This window comes from Arabidopsis lyrata (assembly GCF_000004255.2).
Source record: "Arabidopsis lyrata subsp. lyrata unplaced genomic scaffold ARALYscaffold_1, whole genome shotgun sequence".
In the NCBI taxonomy this organism is placed as follows: domain Eukaryota; kingdom Viridiplantae; phylum Streptophyta; class Magnoliopsida; order Brassicales; family Brassicaceae; genus Arabidopsis; species Arabidopsis lyrata.
This window is the reverse complement of record NW_003302555.1, coordinates 33,009,348-33,028,859: the sequence shown is the minus strand read 5'-3', so window position 1 is coordinate 33,028,859 and position 19,512 is coordinate 33,009,348. Positions and strand designations below refer to the sequence as shown.

The 19,512-nt window shown below is 34.4% G+C and overlaps 6 protein-coding genes across 6 annotated transcripts; 1 reads left to right on the top strand and 5 right to left on the bottom strand.

The window, feature by feature from the left end:
• Positions 1-758: 758 nt before the first annotated feature.
• LOC9328072 (pentatricopeptide repeat-containing protein At4g04790, mitochondrial) lies at positions 759-3,006 on the bottom strand. Its single transcript, XM_021014462.1, has 6 exons — positions 2,752-3,006; positions 1,873-2,661; positions 1,715-1,788; positions 1,314-1,637; positions 1,055-1,147; positions 759-955 (listed from the first exon to the last, which is right to left on the bottom strand). Exons 1-4 carry the CDS (start codon positions 2,876-2,878, stop codon positions 1,485-1,487), a joined length of 1,143 nt encoding a protein of 380 aa, XP_020870121.1. The 5' UTR covers positions 2,879-3,006; the 3' UTR covers positions 759-955; positions 1,055-1,147; positions 1,314-1,484.
• A 500-nt stretch (positions 3,007-3,506) lies between these two features.
• Positions 3,507-7,174, bottom strand: LOC9330745 (pentatricopeptide repeat-containing protein At4g04790, mitochondrial). The gene is made up of 7 exons (XM_021011160.1): positions 6,862-7,174; positions 6,271-6,747; positions 6,019-6,198; positions 5,869-5,933; positions 5,394-5,546; positions 5,142-5,255; positions 3,507-3,699 (listed from the first exon to the last, which is right to left on the bottom strand). The coding sequence occupies exons 1-7, from the start codon at positions 7,034-7,036 to the stop codon at positions 3,595-3,597; spliced, it is 1,269 nt and encodes a 422-aa protein (XP_020866819.1). The 5' UTR covers positions 7,037-7,174; the 3' UTR covers positions 3,507-3,594.
• A 3-nt stretch (positions 7,175-7,177) lies between these two features.
• On the top strand, positions 7,178-8,760 carry LOC9328071 (putative F-box protein At1g57690). Its single transcript, XM_021011161.1, has 3 exons — positions 7,178-8,129; positions 8,321-8,488; positions 8,592-8,760. Exons 1-3 carry the CDS (start codon positions 7,227-7,229, stop codon positions 8,661-8,663), a joined length of 1,143 nt encoding a protein of 380 aa, XP_020866820.1. The 5' UTR covers positions 7,178-7,226; the 3' UTR covers positions 8,664-8,760.
• Positions 8,761-13,347: 4,587 nt separating this feature from the next.
• On the bottom strand, positions 13,348-14,276 carry LOC110224591 (pentatricopeptide repeat-containing protein At4g21880, mitochondrial-like). Its single transcript, XM_021010881.1, has 3 exons — positions 13,802-14,276; positions 13,549-13,728; positions 13,348-13,468 (listed from the first exon to the last, which is right to left on the bottom strand). The coding sequence occupies exons 1-3, from the start codon at positions 14,250-14,252 to the stop codon at positions 13,368-13,370; spliced, it is 732 nt and encodes a 243-aa protein (XP_020866540.1). The 5' UTR covers positions 14,253-14,276; the 3' UTR covers positions 13,348-13,367.
• Positions 14,277-15,088: 812 nt separating this feature from the next.
• Positions 15,089-16,642, bottom strand: LOC110224514. The gene is made up of 5 exons (XM_021010614.1): positions 16,365-16,642; positions 16,168-16,294; positions 15,745-16,044; positions 15,436-15,654; positions 15,089-15,361 (listed from the first exon to the last, which is right to left on the bottom strand). The coding sequence occupies exons 1-5, from the start codon at positions 16,640-16,642 to the stop codon at positions 15,089-15,091; spliced, it is 1,197 nt and encodes a 398-aa protein (XP_020866273.1).
• A 1,312-nt stretch (positions 16,643-17,954) lies between these two features.
• On the bottom strand, positions 17,955-19,267 carry LOC110224513. Its single transcript, XM_021010613.1, has 3 exons — positions 18,907-19,267; positions 18,723-18,822; positions 17,955-18,638 (listed from the first exon to the last, which is right to left on the bottom strand). Exons 1-3 carry the CDS (start codon positions 19,239-19,241, stop codon positions 17,955-17,957), a joined length of 1,119 nt encoding a protein of 372 aa, XP_020866272.1. The 5' UTR covers positions 19,242-19,267.
• Between the last annotated feature and the right edge of the window lie 245 nt (positions 19,268-19,512).

The window sequence follows — 19,512 nt, the reverse complement described above, 5'->3', positions numbered from 1 at the left end:
TATGTATCTAAAATAGTTTTTTTTTTTTTTTTTTTTTTTTTTTTTTTTTTTTTTTTTTGTATCTAAAATAGTTGTTGATTACTTAACACTATCTATAAGGAAGGAGCTAGTTATAAACCATGGTTAATCAACAACTATATATATATAGAGCGTAATTAACATTTGTATACTTATTATATGCGCGCTACAATACATATATTATAACCATCATATCCTAAACGTCGAACATAACAAATGAGCAATGCATCGCAATTGGACACTAAAATATCATTAGAACCATACTTTTCGTCGGATTTTTAATAAATTTTTACCGGTTTTTTCTGAACCTTAACATAAGTATTGGTGTAGCCGCTAACATACTACTCACTTTCTTCTCTTTTTAATATTTTCCTTTATTTTAATGAAAAATCTCTCCATGGAGGTGCTAAGAATTGACATATAATCATCCCATATAGAATCATCAACAAGCAACCAAAGAAGAATTTGGTTATGAAATAATACATATCAAGAAACTTGGTCATGCAATAATACCTATCACGGCATAAAATCTGGTTTCGGTTTGATTTAGCTAGGTTGTTTCGATTCCATTAAGAAAAATCAATTCTCTTCTATCAGACGCAAACGTAAACGATAGCACTAGATGAAAACACAAAATAAATCGCAAAAATGTCATGCATTGTACTAAAAAAAAAAAACGCTAAAGAAAAGAACTTTCTTCTTCAACCATCATCCACTTTCATAAAATTAAAATGTGATTTGATTTGGACAAGGCCACTGAACCCACAGATAAGTGGATACCACTTTAAAACAAATGAAGAACATTGCTTTTTTTTGTTCAAACCTTAGGATACTTTCTCTTATAATCATCCAATTTTCATCTAAAATAGTTGTTGATTAACCATGGTTTATAACTATCTCCTTCCTTCTGATTTCGTTCACATCCTCCAAACAACACCTTCGATAAAACAAAGAAAAACAAAAAAAAAAAGTTAAATATACAAAGAAAACAGAAGAGTGTAACAATGAAATCACCTCCAAAATGTAAAGAAATCACCTCCAAAATGTATTCAGCCAACCGTAGATTGAACATTTTACTTTTGTCCCCTTTTTTATGCATCTCTGTAAGCACATCTTCTACACCTCTAACCTGCACTCACAAAATTCGATATTGTGAGTTCATTATATATATATATATATATATATATATATATATATATATATATATATAGATAAGTAAACAAGACATATATAGATGTATAATATTGATAATAAATAGTTTAAAAGGCAACCAATTGAGGCTTTCATGCACATACCAGATTAAACCCATAGTTCTTCTCAATGCTACGAAAAAGGTAAACCGCATCGTTTGATGGTACTTTTAGACCCACTTCATACATGTGTTGCAATATAGATAGACCAATTTCCTCCTGTAATAACATATATAAAAACCGGCTGAAGAAACTAAAACTAAGTTCCACCTAAAGTTAAAAAAAAAAACAAGTAGGTTTTGATGAAAAGAAAAAAATTACCTTTCGTGAATCGCAACTATAGTTGATAAGCTTCTTATACGATGCTGTTGAAGGGGTAATATCCAGCTCGTTAAGCAACTCTTTGAACTTGAAAAAGGCACTACCAATCTTATAATTGCCAAGAAAATGATTTAGAGATGGCAAAATTTTGTTAGGAACTTGCTCTTCTTGACTTCGATACTTACCGACAGGTTAGGAATGCTGGTTACGTAGCTAAAGATCAGCTCAGAAACGTCATGCTCTCTATAATTGGAAAGACCTGGATATGTCAATGAAACAAACTTACAATAGTATATCATGTGCATTAGAATTCAAAAACGTTATTTTATGTGCCTTTGCTTACCATTCTTGTTCAATTCACGGAGGAGCTTCTTTGCAACAGATTCTGCTAGTGACCTTCCAAGGTGTTCGAAAATGCTTGTCCAAAGGCGAAAAGACTCGACTCTGGTTATGTCTAGAGTTTCTAATATCCTCAAAACCTCCTTATGCTGGTCTTTCTCACAAAGTGCAAGCAGATAATGTTTCGTTAATTTTGGACATTGTTTATTGCAAAGTTCCATTCGATGGATTTCCCAGCCGCGACGGATAACAGGTGGCTTGGAACAATTTTTTTCTACCGCAATTTTTTCTTTGAACCTTTTGATAATCATAGAACAAACTTCTTTGATCTTTTCTTCGTCTTTGAGCTTGATCCAAAGAAGCATTTTATAGTAACCTAATCTCGCTAACTTTTCCCGTAACCAATAATGATCACTATCATCCCTCATTGCTTCAACAAGCATATGGAATTCTTCTACCATTTTCTTATCAATTAAGAAGTGAAGAAGAGGACCATAGACTTTTTCATTTCCATTGATATTTGATCCTTTCATGGCTGCGATAATTTCGAAAGCCTTTGCGATCTGATCAGTGACATACTCTTCATCATTGCTCCTCTGAGCATTTTCTATGTTAAGTAGAATCGCGGCTTGACAATCATCTGCTAGTTCGAATCCTGATGACTCAAGTCTAGATATTGCTGAAGTTTTAGCACCATTATCCAGAGCAGATCGTAGTTTCGCAGACCAACTCGTTTTAGACGCATATTGAGGCGATATTTGTTGTGAAATTTCACTGGAATTATCTACTAGAGCTGTAGAAATCACCGAAACAATTGTGAAAAAAGAATCAGTAGTACATTTGATAGAGTTACTGTTAAAAAATTAGGGCTAGCTAGGAGTACCTGGTTCAGAAATGGCTGATGTGTTGAGAGCCCTGACGTTTCTTGCGGCAAAAGCGGCTGTGTTGGAGGGTTTTCCGGTAGATCTGATGGCGAGGCGAACGAATGTGGTGATGAAGCTTTTTGACATTTTTGAAATCTTAATGGAAAATCGATGTGTGGAAACGAAAAAAAAACTTTAGGGTTTGGTATATGAAATTCGATATCCGTGGAAAAACTTTATGCATTGCTTGTGCGGCAAGGCCCATTCCTAGATGTGTCGGCCCATTTATTAACGAAAGGTTGAAATGGAAATGGTGGTTAACTGAATTGAATAAAAATAGAGGAATAGTAATAGGGTGCAAATATATAGTTGAAGGAAATAATTCTAGTGATTCAATTAAATAATTCTAAAATTAATTTAAAGAGTTTTGATTTTATATGATGATGCCTGATTGCCTATATTAAAAAAAAAACCTATATCTACTTCAAGAACTATACATGTGTTTAGATGTCGCAGATTATTAAAGAAAGCTTATCAGAAATTTTAAAATGATGCAGGTAGAACCGTTCGTCGTGGTCTCGAGTGTGTTTTGTTTTTATCAAAAAAAATTAAGATTTAAAAAAAAACTCTCACAAGTAAAACAAAAAAGGTCAAAAAGTTCTAAGAAAATCTAGCCCGTCACTTGAATAGATATGTCTTAGAAAATGTGTATCATGACAAATATTAGATTGTTGTCGTTTCCAAATGAAGCCATGCCATGTATCCCATGTGCACTACACAAGATACCATATACGATGAATCTTGGCATTGTTATGAACTAAAATAACATGATTACCAAAAGGAAGTAACCTTGATCTTTATATTCACCATCGTGATTCGACCTTGTAATCTGAGAACTTGCTGATGAACTTGTTTAGTTGAAACTTTTTCGACCCCATATCATTGATCACACCTTCTGTAGTACGTAGCTGCGAAAGACATAAAAACTAAGAACACAAACATCTATTGTTTTGGACAGAGAATATGCACATTGCACTATAACCAAATTCTATCTTCTATAGTAATGTTAACTTGGGCATGAAACCCCCACTAATAAATGAGTATGTATAAGAAAAATAAATCCATTTAAGGGAAAATATTAAATGGGGTTAAATGGATTACTCCAATTAAACTCATTTATTAAATAAGGTATCACACAAATAAATGGGTACCCATTTAAGCCCATTTATATTAATTATTTTTATTAAAAAATGTTAATCCCTTAATAACTAAAATAAAAGAGTAATATATTAAATACATTAAAACTAAATTATTCTATTTAAATTCAATTATGATTTAGATATATATTTTTTTAAATATGTAAAACCGTGTTTTTCCGTCTAAATCATAAAACAGTGTTTTCCCGCCAAAATCGAAAAATTAGGTATTATCACCACAAAATAGCGTTTTTTCCGCCAAAACCGTAAACCCGTGTTTTTCCGCCAAAACGCAAAATCGTGTTTTTCCGCCAAAATCACAAACCCATATTTTCCCGCCAAAATTGCAAAATCGTGTTTTCCCGCCAAAATCGTAAAACTGTGTTTTTCCGCCAAAACCGTAAAACCGTGCCGCCAAAACGCAAAATCGTGTTTTTCCGCCAAAATCGTAAAACCGTATTTTCCCGCCAAAACCGTAAATCCGTGTTTTCCCGCCAAAACCATAAATCCGTGTTTTCCCGCTAGAATCATAAAACCATGTTTTCCCGCCAAAACCGTAAACCCGTGTTTTCCCGCCAAAATCGTAAAACCGTGTTTTTCCACCAAAACCGTAACCCACGTTTTCTCGCCCAAATCGCAAAATTGCGTTTTCTCAAAACTATATTATTTTTAACAATATAATAAGTACAATTATATCATTATTTATTAATTAATTTAAATAAAATCATTTATAAATTTTAAATAATCAATTAAATAATTATTAATTATATTATTGGTTTAAACAAAATAATGTTATATGTGTCTAAATGGGTTTAAATGGGTTACTAGAACTTAAATGGATTGAGATAAATGGGTTGTAAACTTAAATGGAGTTATATGGGTTTACAGTAAATGGGGTAGGTTTTAAATAGGGTGGGTCTAAATGGGCTGGGTTTACCCATATTAACATCTCTAATCTTCTAATTTCAAAAACATTGGATGACACATAGTATATAAGTTGGATCTTTAGATAACATGTGGAAATACTTTTTTTTTTTTTTTTTGACACCATGTGGAAATACTTACTACATTAACAGTATTACTATTACATATTTGTTTTGCCAGTTTTGATAGAAACTTTGGTTTATCTAACAAATAAACTGTTGTCAATAATGTATGAGTACGATCTGGTGATTTAGGCATTAAGATAATAGTTAAGAAACAAAAAAACATACCCAATCAATCCCATAAATCTTCTCAATGGTGTCGTGAAAATAACGCCCGTCCTCCGAGTCTTCTATCAAACCATTTTCCCTCATTTCATCTACTATTTTTGCTGCAAGTGGTATCTAAAATATACAAAAGTGTTACCAATCAAACATCAAAGAGATTCAAGGAAAGACCTTATCAAAGTTGCTAGCTCAAATTGGTTTTATTTGAATTCCTTTCAATGTTCATTCGTAAAGAAAACAAATTATATTATATACCTTACGATGATCATGTTGTGAGTAATGATGATCATCTTGTGAGTCACATTCAAATGCGATCAGCTTCTCAAAAAATTCAAAGGAAGGTTTAAACCCGACCTCTGTATGCAGGACCCTACACATCTCAAATGCGTTGGCCTTCCCAGGTATATCCTGATTCGAATCAAACCAAGTCAGGAAAGCCACTAATGAGTTTCAAGACAAATAACAGAACCTCAAATCTTGTTATTTCAATGTCACAAACCGACCATATATAGTCACATTTGCTCGTTTCAATCATGTCTAACAATGTTTTTAGGTCGATGGAAACAAAAGTATTATCCCTAAACAAGTCATGGTGTACCAAATGACTAGATAGAAACTCTTTGGCTTGAGAGTTTTTCATGAACCAAAAAAAAAAAAAGTAAAAGTTTTTGAATCTCATTCTTTCACATAAGAACTAGTAAAACCTGAATCCAAGAATACCTCACCGTACCTCGTTCTCGTGGACGCTGCTAGTTGCGTAGCTAAAAATGAGGTGTGAAATATGTTCAGCCCATGCTGCAAATAATTCAAAGTTTAAATTTTGAAAATGTCATAGTTTGATAAATGTAATAAAGATTAGTGTATAAATAACACAACTTACCAGTCCCTTTCAGTTCCCCAAGTAACCTCTTAGCATCAATCATCAAATCCAACCGTCCAAGATATTCAAATATCGGTGTCAATTGGTCCAACGAAGTAGCTTTAGTTATGTCAACAGTCTTTAACAGTCTTTGAAGATACTCATATAGACATGTCACACAAAATGCTTCCAGATAATTCACTGCAAATTCATCCCAAGAATTAAATGTTAGATATTCATTTTTAACAAGTTTTCAACACATTAATTTCGTACCTTCCAAGCTCGATAGCCTGTCCCATCTGTCGATGATTCTTCGACAAATCTCCTCAATCTTTTCTTCGTCGTCAATCTTAATCCATGAAAGCATTTCATAGTAACCAAGTCCCGATGAAGAATCAGGAAACGCCTCCTTGATTTTTCTAATAAGAAACTGAAACTCCTCTTTGCTATGCTCATTAATTAACTCACAAAGATCAGAACTATACATTTCTTCTTCTATTGAGAGACCTTGCTTCTTCATAAATTCGAAAACACTCATGAGTTTTTCTCGACCTTCACTAGAGAGAACGGAGTTTTCATCTATTCTCGGTATAATTCTGAATGATAATCTCCTATTGGGGTTGGGGAATATGGACTCTTCTATGTTATCTATTGCGACTGATTTACAACTTTCTACGCTCACTATTACTCCCAATCTTCGAAGAGTTTCAATATCTTGATTCCACGTTTCGATTTCGATTTTTGGTTCCTCTGCAGTGGAAGCTGAAGCTATTAAAATAATTGGACCCCAAAAAAAACCGAAATGACGTTTCTTAGCAAACCCTAATTTCTTCTGATTCAAGATGGAACGAAATATGAAAATACCTGGTTCGTCGTTTGAATAAGTGTGAAGACACCGGGGAATCTCAGCCGATCTGTAAGAAATTCCGGCGTGATTCGCGGTGGCTGAGGCTGAGTTTTGACGATATTTAAACGCGAAGCCGAGGAGGTTGCTTAGGCTTTTAGCCTTTGATGCTGCCATTTTTGGAATCGGAAGCATTTTATGAGACGAAGAGGTGAAGATGAAAAGAGAAGTTGACTCAATCAGAGAGAGATAGAAGGAAGAGAAGAAAACTTGATGAACAAGGAAATTTTGTGACGGAATGAAAAATGCCTAGGGTTTTAGGAATACTTTTTTTTTTTTGTTATAAAAGGGTTTAAAAACCCTAAGAAAAAAAAAACAAATTAAAATGGCAGACAACTCTGCCGCCTGTGTAAGAGTCCCTAGCGACCGCAACAGTCGCCGGAAAATCAAAGGAGAAGTAGATTCAATCAGCTCTTTACCTGATGTGATCCTTCAACATATCCTCTTCTCTTTTGAGACGAAATTCGCCATCCGAACTTCCGTCTTGTCAAAACGATGGAGGCATGTATGGTGCAACATACCTTCTCTCTCCTTTGATAATATTAAGGAAGCTGATGCCATAAACAAAGCCCTAGCTAAATACACAGCTCCAAAGATGATGGATTTTCATCTCAAAATCAACAAGAATAACAATGTTCACCACATCAAGAAGTGGATCGAATTTGCCATGTCCCGCAACGTAGAGAATATGTCCCTTGATGTCCTTTTTCGTTGTAAAAAGATTCCTCGTTTCTCCGACATCAACTCCTATTTCAAGCCACTCAACCATAAGTTAGATTTTTCTGATGTGATTCCCGGACACGGTGTGTCTTGGACATCCCTGAAGAAGTTGTCCTTGCGGTATTGTGGTTTACCTGATGAATCTGCTAAAATTTTATCTGGTTGTCCGATTCTCGAATGTTTAACATTGTATCACTGCGGAAAACTTAATGTTCTTGATCTCAGCAAATCGCTGCGCTTGAGAACATTAGAAATAAACAGCCACATTATGATTCCAGGGCCAACGCAGATTGTGGCACCACATATCAATTGTCTCAAATTGAGAAACACTCAATTACCATGTACTCTAGTTGATGTCTCGTCCTTAACCGAAGCTGAAGTATTGGACATTATCATTTTCCCATTGAACATGTCCTTGAAGGCTGATTTTCTTTATGCCACGATGCTAGAGATGCTAAAAAAGTTAGAGAATGTAGAGAAGCTTACTTTTAGTGGAGGCTCTCTTCAGGTATGTTTTAGGTTCATTAATTCTTGCATTCTCTAATGCCTAAAACTCTTTTACTAATTTTACTCATATTGGTTGCAAATTCAACTTTTGCTGATGTATTAATTTTCATTAGGCCATATAAGTTTAGGACCGTTTATATATTAATCAATATGTGTTTTGGTATTCACGGTCTTGTTGTGTTTTTTTGTTAGAATTTATCATCTATTCCCGAGAAACGTGGTGTTCCTTTTCCCATGTTCAAGGTCAAAGCTTTGACCCTTAAGATGGAACATTTTGTTATTTCTGATATAGAAAGAATGTTACAAAACTCACCTAATTTAAAGAAGCTAACAGTACGCGCAAAGGATAACACCAGACAGGTATATTTACAGTAACCTTCTATTATTTTCATTGGCTCCTCTTCTATCTATTATCGAGTTTTGAGTAATCCAAGAACCATGTATTTTTCTTTATGTTGAGCAGGGGAAGTATCTTGACAGACACTTTACAAGGCTTGAATCTGGATCAATGCTAGAGATCAAAAAAGGTGTCTAATAGAACATGTCGCTGGAATGTAGAGTCAAAGCAAAAAGACATTGTAGTTTCAAGGCAAATGACAGAATCCTACATTTTTCTCTTTTTAATGTCACAAAATCGACAATAGCCACAATTGATCATTTCAAATTTTCAATCAACACTCTAGTAATACTTTTTGATTCATAGAGAAAAAAGTATTATCCTTAAACAAGTCATGAGGTAATTAACAAAAGATTAGATAAGAACTCTTTGGTTTGATTGTTTCTTAATTAAACATGCTCGATCGACCAGCGATATGCCTGAATCCTAAACAATTTCCTCGATAATTTCAAGCTATTGAGCAATCAAAACCTGAATCCAAGACTCACCATGTGGTACGTAGAAATGAGCTATGAAATATGCTTAGGCGTCCATGTACAACCGCACTTTATTTCATATGTAAACAATATTTCTCCGGAGGCTTGTTTGAGTCACCCAAGTAATATTAAGTTGTTAACAAAAAGATATATATGCTCAAGCGTATCAAACTATTATTTATGAAAAGCTGGTGTATGGTTTTCAAAGCGATTATAGCTATAGTTTTAAACATTTCTTCGTCGATTTTGGAACAATTTGATTGCAGATATATACTCTAGAAGTACTACGTAACGATATCAAAACGATTATAGGTCTATAAAAAATCTTAAGTATTGGTACGACGTTATCTAAACATTATGGTTTTTAGCTAAGACAGATCCTATATATAAATTTATGTATTTCTTTAAATTCATGCGTATTTAAGAGTTTCATAAATCTACCATAAATTGTTCTTCATTTTCTATATTCTTAAAATAAAGACAGTAATTTCTGTCCAAGTTATATATACTTATTGGGTGAATTAATAATCTTGATAACCAAGTCACATCCCAAAAGAGAAGAAACAACATGCTATATTTATGGATATCTCTAAGGTGGGAGCGAGTCGAGTAACGGATTGAGGATGGCTAACAGTACCAGTGCTAAGACTTAAAGAGAACACTTCTAAATTCTTGTCTCTGGTCAAACGCAAATACCTTCACCAATACAAACGCATAAATAAACACAAACGAGATTGTATTTGAAAACTAATGAAAAAGGAGCTTATTTCCTCATACAATGTAATTGATTAAGACAAGTCCCCGAAGCCTACAAATAAGTCAGCCAACACCTGAAAACATTTGGAGATCAAGACATATGGCTACGACCCAGAAACAGAGTTAGCAGAGTCATCATCCCCGCAATAATACTCCTCCTCATAGTCATAACCATAATCTTCTCTCTCAATTGGATAAGGAGAACGGTTCTCATAATCTTCCAGTGTGAAAATATAATAGTTGTCCTTTAACCATGGTTTATAATGACCTCCTTCCTTATGCTTTGGTTCACATCTTCCAAACAATACCTTCCAAAAACAAAACAAAACAAAAGGTTAAAAACTAAACAAAAATGTAACACATGAAAACACAAAGGTCATTCTTTCTTTCTGTTTCAAAAAAAGACAAAAAATAAATCACCTCCCAAATGTATACAGCTAACCGAAGATTGAACATTCTACTTTCGTCCTTTTCTTTACTCATCCTTCTAAGCACATTTTGTACAGCTCTAAGCTGCACACACACGTAAAATTAATATAATTTCAAGGCGTTGAAACTATACAACATTAAGATATAAGTAAACAATGTATACTGAGCCTTCACATACCATATCAAACTCATAGTTCTGCTCAATGGTACGAAAAAGGTAAACGGCAGTGTCTGATGATACTTCTAGACCCACTTCATACATGTGTTCTAATATCCATAAACCGGTTTCCTCCTATAATAACATATTAAACGAATGAAGAAAGCTTCACTGAAAACATCTAGCTAGAATCAAAATTACCTCTCGTGAGTCGCAACTATATTTGATAAGCTTCTGATATGATGCCGTTGAAGGGGAAACTTTAAGCTCTTCGAGTAACTCGTTGAACTTGAAAACGGCACTACCAACCTTATAATTATGCCAAGCAAAACATTAGAGATGACATATTTTGTTTTCTTGACCAGAAACATTTTAAGCAAAAATAAGGGTTTTTAATTTCTACTTACTTACCCACATGTTAGGAATGCTGGTTACGTAGCTAAAGATCAGCTCAGAGACTTTCTTACTTCTAAACCAGAAAATCCCTACAAATGCAAACTTAATTTAAAAAGTTAGAATGCTAACAGAGAGTGTAATAGACATCAAGTAAACTGGTCTTATGTGTCTCTGAGTACCTTTCTTGTTCAATTCACGGAGAAGTTTCTTGGCAACAGATTCTGATATCGACCTTCCAAGGTACTCGAAAATACTTGTCAAAATCTTGAAAGAACAGACTCTTGTGTCTAGAGTCTCTAATATCATCAAAACCTCCTTATGCTGGTCTTTCTCACAAAGTGCAAGCAGATACATTTCTGTTAATCGACATCGGTTAAAGCTACAATACTCTTCATATTTTTTGATAATCATAGAACAAACTTCGTTGATCTTTTCTTCGTCTTTGAGTTGGATCCAAAGAAGCATTACATAGTAACCAAGTCTCGCAAATTCTGGAGAAGAATTAGAAATCCTTTGACCATACCTAATCATATCGAAAGTCATATAGAATTCTTCTACCGTTTTCATATCTATCAAGAACGTTAGAAGAGGACCATAAATTCTTTCTTCTACACAGAAACCTACTCTTTCCATGGCTACCATAAGCTCGAAAGCTTTTGCCATCTGTTCAATAGCATTCTCTTCATTGTTGCTACTCTTGGCATTTTGTATGTTAAGTAGAATCGCTGTTTCACAATTTTTCTAAAAGATCTACGAATCCTAATGTCTCAAGGGTATATAACGCTTGACTCGAAGTTTCAGCACCAGTTTCGAGAGCAGATCGTAGACTCGCATATGCGCTCGTTTTCGAAGCATAATCAGGCGATTTTTGTTCTGAAATTTCACTGAAAGTATCTACAGAGCCACAACAAGAGAATCAGTAATATATTCGAAAGAAAAGAAGGTAGACCGATGTTACAAATGAAATGTTCTGATCTTGGAATTTTAGCTAGGAAATTAGGGTTTATGAGTACCTAGTTCAGAAATGGCTCGAGTGTTAAGAGCCCTAGAAAATCTGGTGTTTCTTGTGGCTTTTTCGGTGAATCTCACGGCGAGGCTGACGAATGTGGTGATGAGGCTTTTCGGCATTTCTAACTCGAAATCCTAAGCGTAGATTGAGTTCATGAAAAACAAAATCAATAGCAGTGGGAAAATAAAAAAGAAAAAAGAAAAGAAAAGATTAGGGTTTCTACTAGTTTCTAGATTATAGAAATTATTTATTTGCATTACTTGCGGGGCAAGGCCATTTTTCTCAATCGTAGGCCCATTTATTAAGTAAAGCTATGAAATAAATAGAGTGCTTAAAATTGAACACCAAAAATTCAAAAACCCTGTAAAAAATGTAACCCTTACTCGTCAATTCAATTAACAATTTTAAGATGGGATAAAGAAAATCCGAACCAGAAGTGTGTAATTTAATAAATATGAGAGCTGAACATAAACATTAAACATCCAATCGTCAATTATGTGTCAGTCTTCAATCAAAGTCGAGGCACAAATGACGTAACATTGATCTTGGTCTTGATCTTGATCTTCTGCTTGTTCTACCAATGTACTCTTGGAACATTTCGAGCAACTTGTATAGTTTAAACTGTTCCGACCCCATAGCACTGATCACGGCTCCTGTAGTTCCCAGCTACGAAAGACACAAAGGACTAAGAACACAAACATCTTTGGTTTTCTCAGTAAAGAATATGCAAATGCGAAAGAATGGCAAAATCATAAATAAGTTGGTTCACTTACCGCATATGTTTCATGTATAATTTAAACAAATATCATGGTAATTGATATGAGATTACTATATTGGTTTAACTCACGCTCTTGAGGTTTAGTTATTTAGTAAATAAATATTTTAAATAATGTGTATGAGCTGGTGATTTAGGCATTGAAATAATAATATAACGACATACCCAATCAGCCCCATAAATCCTCTCAATCGTGTTGTAAAAATATTCCCCCTCGGCCGTATCTTCTACCAAACCATATAGACTCATTTCACTAACTATTTTTGCTGCAGATGGTACCTATAATACCATACAAAAGTGTTACCAATCAAACATAACAACAACCAAAGTGAAACACATGGAAAAAAAAGTCCGATCAAAGTTGCTAGCTCTTTAGTTCCTTACAATTTCCATTACTAAAGAGTAAAGACATAAAAAGATATACCTTAGAATAGTTTTCTGAGTAACACTCAAATGCGATAAGCTTCTCAAACAATTCCAATGAAGGCTTAATACTTAACTCACTGTGAAGCATTTTACATGTCTCAATGGCACCATTCCGGCCATGTTCTTCCTGATTCGAATCAAACCAAATCAGGAAAGCCACTAATTAGTTTCAAGCCAAACCAATTTTTCTCATTTCTATATCACAATATCAACAATACTCACATTTGCTGATTTCAATCAACTCTAGTAATGTTTTGGTTCGATATATGGAGACAAAAGTGTTATCCTTAAACAACTCAATACTCATGAGGTAACAAACAGATAAGGGAAGAACTCTTTGGTTTTTAATTAGGTTTAGTATGCTCCACGACCAGCCATGCCTGAATTAATCCTAAACATGTTCCACGATAAGTTCGAGCTATTGAGCAATCAAAACCTGAATGCAAGAATAACTCACCCAGACATACTCGATGCTAGTTGCGTACCAAAAAATGAGGAGTGAAATATGCTCAGGGCTTACTGCAATAGATTGCAAAATAATTAAATTCAGGCTTTGAAAATTTAAAATCATTTTATTGATGTAACAAAAGACAACTTACAAGTCGTTTTCAGCTTCCCAAGTAACCTGATAGCTTCAACCAATGATTCCGACCGTCCAAGATATTCAAAAATTGGTGCCAATTCTTCCAACGAAGAAGCTTTGGTTATGTCTACAGTTTCTAACAACGTCTTCAGAAACTCATCCTCATTTCCAACACACAATGCTTCCAGATAATGTACTGCATATTTTATCACAAGAGTTAAGAATGTATCGAGAGATATTTCCTCTTAAAACAAATTTCCGCGCCTTACCTTCCAAGCTCGATAGCTTGCCCCATCTATCGATGATGCCACAACCAATCTCCTCGATCTTTTGTACATCATTAAGCTCAATCCAAAAAAGCATTTCATAGTAACCAAGTACTGGTGAAGAATCAGGAATCTCTTCTTTGAGTATTCTGATAAGAAACTTGAACTTCTTTTCCATTTTTTCATCAATTAAGTAACAAAGACAAGAACTATACATTCCTTCTTCTATGGAGAGACCTTCTTCTTTTAGAAATTTGAAAGCACTCATGATTTGTGCTCGACCTCCACCACATCGAATGGAAATATCTATCTTCTTTGTAACGAATGCTTTACAATTTTCTTCACTAAATTCTACTCCCAATTTACGAAGAGTCTCTAACGCTTGATTCTGCCTTGTATCGCTTCCATAGGTCGAATCTAATACATTAAAGGACAAATATAATGACATTTCCATCAAAACCTAATTACTTCTGTTTCAAGATTTGAAACGAAATTTGAGGGCGGAGATAGGGATAAATGTATACCTGGTCTGATGATTGCCGGAGTCTGAAGAGATCGGAAAATCTCAGCCGTCACTACAAGAAAACATAGCAAATTCCGACAAACCAAATAGTCGGAAATTCGTCGGAAATGGATGTTTCCGACGAATTTCCGACTACATCAAGTTTGTCGGAATTCTCTGGTCGGAAAACAATATTCGTCGGAAATTCGTCAGAAATTTCTGTCGAGATTAGTTGTCGGAAAATTCGTCGGAAATATTTGTTGGAAAATCGTCGGAAATATTCGTCGAAAGCCCGTCGGAAAGGTGTCGGAAATGTCCGTCGGAATAGCGACGGAAAATTGCCGACGATATCCCGACGGCATAGTCCGACGCCATTCCGAGGAGATTCCTACAAACGACGCCGCAAGATCGAGTACGATTTTCCGACCACAAATCGTCGGAAGTTCGTCGGAATGTTCCGACGAATTTCCGACAAAATATAATATAATAATATATTTAATAGTTTCTGACGAATTTCCGACAAATCGTATTTTTTTATTATTTTCCGATGAATTTCCGACGAAATATTATATTTTATTAAAAAAATATATTTATATTTTATTGTTAATTAATATAATTAATTAAATTAAATAATATTAATTTAATTTAATTGTAATAATTCAATAAAACAAACACAAATATTATATAAAAACATAATTAAAAAAAATAAAATTCACCACATAATATAAAAAACATAATTAAACATTAATAAGTTCTTAAACAACTAAAAATTATTACAAACGCGAATATTATATATTATCAAATAGAGTGTCAACGTTATTTGTTTCATTTGCATTTCCGGGTTGATCATGGCGAGAAGGCGGAACGATGTCGGGATGAAGACGGGCCATCATATCCATCCAAAACTTACAATCTTTTAATTGACTCTTCAACTCGATGATTTCGGCTGCGTTTTCTTGACAATTCACGTGTGCATGTGAATATGACGAACTTCCGCCCATGTCTTCGTCAAACGGAATGGAACCGAATCCAAATCTACGTCCTTTTTTAACTTCAACTTGCTATTATAATGAAAATGTTGTTAGGAAATAAAACATATTATCTAAATTATAATATTTTAATTACTATTACTTACCGATCGGAAAATATCGTTTTTTTCTGCTTGGGTGAGTTGATAATCATCAGGCGTGTCCGAATGTTGACTCAATTGTGTGAGTTTCTCTTTCTCCATCTCCCGACATCGACGAGCTATTGCCTCAGCTTTTTTATCAACAAATGTCCCGTCCGATTTCCGTTTGTGAGTCTCCTCCATGAATGTCACCATATCGGGATACTCACCGGTTTCGGGATTACGCTTGCATTTAAAATATTTATTAGTTAAAAATTTACAATAAAATTTATTATAATGCAAATTGAAATGTAAAAAATTTAAATTTTTATTTACCATTTTTTCCTTTTTCCGGACATATGGCATTGATCCACAAGTATGTTTAGCCATGCCATAGCCTCCGCGTTTACTCTTGCGATTTTGAGAATTAGTTTCACTACGGGATTTATTTTGCTCTTGTAACCAATATGCAATAAGCCCTTGCCAAACGTTTTCTCGCATCCAATTTGGCTTTTCTTTCCCGTTAAGCCATTTCTTTTTCCATCCATAAACATAATCCAATAAACGACTCCCACATATCTCCTCAAATTTTTCTTGTACTTCGGCCGTAAGACCATAATCCCAATAAAATTTTTGCTACAATGTTAAACAATTTAAAATATATATATTTTTAGTGTTGTAAAATTTTAAAATTTAATTTTTTTAGCTACAATTATAAACAAAGTAAATAAAGCATAAATTTTATTTAAATAAACTAACCGCAAATGCCTTAAACCAACGTTTCTTTGTGTCTCCGGAGACCGACGTAAGATTCGGAGCGGGATCGGGGAAATCGCTCTCCATGATTTTCTTGATAATCTTTGTGAATCCTTTATCGAATCTATACCTATAATTACCAAATTATTTAATTGAGATTATCTACGTAAAACTATAAATTAAATAATACAATTTCTTACCAAGTTGTTCCGTTCATACGGCTTGGGTCGATCTTTTTCAATTTATCTCGACCCGGCGCACGGAGTAATTGGTCTAGCGTCATAGAATCGAGTAGATTTGCATCATCATTCCGTGTAGGCATCGCCATTGGTTCCGTCTCCGAAACTTCCGTGTCCTCCATGGGAAAATCATCCGGTGGTTGGGTTTCGGAACCAAAATTTTGCCCAAGATTCAAATCCGGAGCAAACCCACGTTCATTACAATACGCCATATATCCACTCCACGATCCATTATCCATCTCCTTAATCAAATAAAAAATTTATAATTAGTCTTTTGAATTTTATAAACAAAATTATGAAGAAAATAAAACTAAACATCTTACCTTAACGTTTGTAGAGATTTTAGAGAGATTTTAGATTCACAGAGAGATTTTAGAGAGATTTTAGAGAGATTTTAGAGAGATTTTATAAGAGTGAGAAGTGTGTAAGAGGTAAAAATCTGTGAGTCGTATATATATAACAATTTCCGACGACCATATTTGTCGGAAATTCGTCGGAAACAATCCAGCAGGAATTCGCGAGATTTAATGTCCAATTTCCGACAAATATGGTCGTCGGAAATTCCGTCGGATATTGGGTATTTGTCGGAAAATTCGTCGGAAACAATGCAGCGGGAATTTCAAACCAATTAACTTTCCCTCTACATTTACGAGATTCGCGAGATTTAATGTCCAATTTCCGACAAATATGGTCGTCGGAAATTCCGTCGGAGATAGGGTATTAAATTTATTGCCGTTTACTTTTCCCGGGCGTCAGAGAAATTAATGTAACTAATTCCGACGAATTTTCCTACGAAATTTAAAAATTTGTCGGAAAATTTGTCGGAAAAAGTTCCCGCGAGATTTAATTTCCGACGAATGTTCCGACAAATTTTTATAATTCGTCGGAAAATTCGTCGGAAATTTGGCATTAAATCTATTGCCGTTTACTTATCTCGAGCGGCGGAGAAATTAATGTAACTAATTCCGACGAATTTTCCGACGAAATTTAAAAATTTGTCGGAACATTCGTTGGAAAATGTTCCCGCTTCAGTATTTCTGAAAGAAAAGTAAAAAAAATAAATTAATTCAATATAGCCTAATTCCGACGATTTTCCGACGGAGAAAATAATGTCGTCGGAAAATTCGTCGGAAACAGGGCATTGCCGCTCGGTTGTGCCGATCGGTTGTGCACCGATCGGAACCTCATTTCAATATATCCTAATTCCGACGATTTTCCGACGGAGAAAATAATGTCGTCGGAAAATTCGTCGGAAACAGGGTATATTAATTTAAATAATTTTAATTATTTTGTCTCAAGTATTTCTTTAATTAAATATATTGAACCAAGTGAAGATATATTTAAGCGGTACAAATTTAATCTCAAACGTTTCATACGACAGTTCCGACGAAAGTATGAATAAAATAAAATATTAGAATGGTTTAATTATTATAAAATGAGAAACAGATTTTTTTAACAAATAAATTATAATGCATATAATATGATAAATTTAAAAGCATTTAAACAGATTTTATAAAATATATATATAAAACTAAAGAAGATATATTTGATTTACTCAGAATCGGAAGAATAATCTGAACTAGCAGAATCATTTTGATCTTCAAACTCTTCTCCATCCTCTTCGTCTTCCGCATTTTCCCATATCTGTTCGACTTCTATGTTCTCAATATCAACGAGGGGAATGTCACCGACAGATTGATCTACTTGCGTAATTTTGTTTACTGCAATTTGTTGTAGCGGTTCCTTTTCTTTCACCCCATCAACTCTGCTTCTTGGATTTATTTGATGAGCCGTAATCCATGGATATTGTCGAACACCTACTTGTGGATATGGTATGTAGCAAACCTGTGCTGCCTGAGATGCAAGTATAAACGGATCATACTTTCTTAACTGCTTAGTCGAGTTGATCTCTGTGACACCATACTTTGTAAGTCTAACACCTCTTCCAACTCTAGGATCATACCAGTCACACTTGAAGAGTATACATTTCAAATTTATGACTCCCGGATATTCAACCTCTAATATATCAGTAATTTCACCATAGTAGTCTATCGAATCTGTACGAACAACGACCCCATAATTCACTGTTTTTCTGTTAGTAATCCCTGGACGTTTTATGAAAACGTAGCCTCGAGTGCAATACATCGGGTATGCCATTGCCCTTGATAGAGGACCTCCAACCAACTCTTCAAACCATGTTGGATAGTGTTCCTGCCTACTTGCGGCTGATTTGATCTGCAAAACATACAAGCAAATGTACGATTTTAATAAATAGTAACCATGTTCATAATATATGTAAAATCAACGGTGAAAACTTACATAATATTTTAACCAATTAGCATATTGTGTCTGCTTCATTTCCTCTTTTCGAGCCTCTGTCATGTTTGGATACTCTCCAGACACTTGATCATCAAAGATCCTACAGACATTTGTTTTTTTTGTATAAGTAATTATTTTGCAAATAATATATGCGTATTATTAAGGTATGAATTTTGTTTCTTACTTCTCGAATGGTATGACATCGTCACAGTTCCGGAGGATGTAAGTATGAATGTGATTAAATTCTTGATCTGTAAACCATACTTCTCTTTTCTTCCCACTCAGTCTCCCGATTTGAGAAAAGATATCTGGGACAGATGTATGGTAAAAAGGCCGCACACCCCCATCATCGTACCTACCTGGTTTTCTTGCTTTTGTTTGGACATTTGGAGCAAAATAGTAGGCCGAAAAATGAGAAGTCTCCTCGTTTATGCTTTGAGCTACTATTGATCCCTCAACTTTGCTAAGATTTTTAACTTTTTTCTTCAAATGGAACATAAAACGCTCAAAAGGATACATCCACCGGTACTGAACTGGACCGCCTAGTGCTGCTTTACGAGGTAGATGGATAGGCAAGTGCTCCATGACATCAAAGAATGATGGGGAAAATAATTTCTCCAAATTGCAAATGATAATCGGGATATTATCTTCAAGTGTATGTAGTCCTTCGACTGTTAGAGATCTTGAACACAAATCTCTAAAAAATGCACCTATACCTGCAATTTAATTAATAACTGTAAACAAAAAAAGAATATATACATGAATAATAACATATTAAAATAATTGAAAG

Coding starts and splice junctions, on each gene's coding strand:
- LOC9328072 (XM_021014462.1), bottom strand. CDS start 2,878: ATGTCAAAAAGCTTCATCACCACATTCGTTCGCCTCGCCATCAGATCT. Junction 2,662..2,751: donor ATCAGCCATTTCTGAACCAG/GTACTCCTAGCT, acceptor TGATTTCTACAG/CTCTAGTAGATAATTCCAGT. Junction 1,638..1,714: donor CCAGCATTCCTAACCTGTCG/GTAAGTATCGAA, acceptor GGCAATTATAAG/ATTGGTAGTGCCTTTTTCAA.
- LOC9330745 (XM_021011160.1), bottom strand. CDS start 7,036: ATGCTTCCGATTCCAAAAATGGCAGCATCAAAGGCTAAAAGCCTAAGC. Junction 6,748..6,861: donor TTATTCAAACGACGAACCAG/GTATTTTCATAT, acceptor CTTCCACTGCAG/AGGAACCAAAAATCGAAATC. Junction 6,199..6,270: donor CAGGCTATCGAGCTTGGAAG/GTACGAAATTAA, acceptor ATGAATTTGCAG/TGAATTATCTGGAAGCATTT.
- LOC9328071 (XM_021011161.1), top strand. CDS start 7,227: ATGGCAGACAACTCTGCCGCCTGTGTAAGAGTCCCTAGCGACCGCAAC. Junction 8,130..8,320: donor TTAGTGGAGGCTCTCTTCAG/GTATGTTTTAGG, acceptor TTTTTTTGTTAG/AATTTATCATCTATTCCCGA. Junction 8,489..8,591: donor CAAAGGATAACACCAGACAG/GTATATTTACAG, acceptor TATGTTGAGCAG/GGGAAGTATCTTGACAGACA.
- LOC110224591 (XM_021010881.1), bottom strand. CDS start 14,252: ATGGAAATGTCATTATATTTGTCCTTTAATGTATTAGATTCGACCTAT. Junction 13,729..13,801: donor CAAGCTATCGAGCTTGGAAG/GTAAGGCGCGGA, acceptor TAAAATATGCAG/TACATTATCTGGAAGCATTG. Junction 13,469..13,548: donor TGGGAAGCTGAAAACGACTT/GTAAGTTGTCTT, acceptor AATCTATTGCAG/TAAGCCCTGAGCATATTTCA.
- LOC110224514 (XM_021010614.1), bottom strand. CDS start 16,642: ATGGATAATGGATCGTGGAGTGGATATATGGCGTATTGTAATGAACGT. Junction 16,295..16,364: donor CGTATGAACGGAACAACTTG/GTAAGAAATTGT, acceptor TGGTAATTATAG/GTATAGATTCGATAAAGGAT. Junction 15,362..15,435: donor AAAACGATATTTTCCGATCG/GTAAGTAATAGT, acceptor TCATTATAATAG/CAAGTTGAAGTTAAAAAAGG.
- LOC110224513 (XM_021010613.1), bottom strand. CDS start 19,241: ATGTATCCTTTTGAGCGTTTTATGTTCCATTTGAAGAAAAAAGTTAAA. Junction 18,823..18,906: donor GATGTCATACCATTCGAGAA/GTAAGAAACAAA, acceptor AAATGTCTGTAG/GATCTTTGATGATCAAGTGT. Junction 18,639..18,722: donor CTAATTGGTTAAAATATTAT/GTAAGTTTTCAC, acceptor TATGTTTTGCAG/ATCAAATCAGCCGCAAGTAG.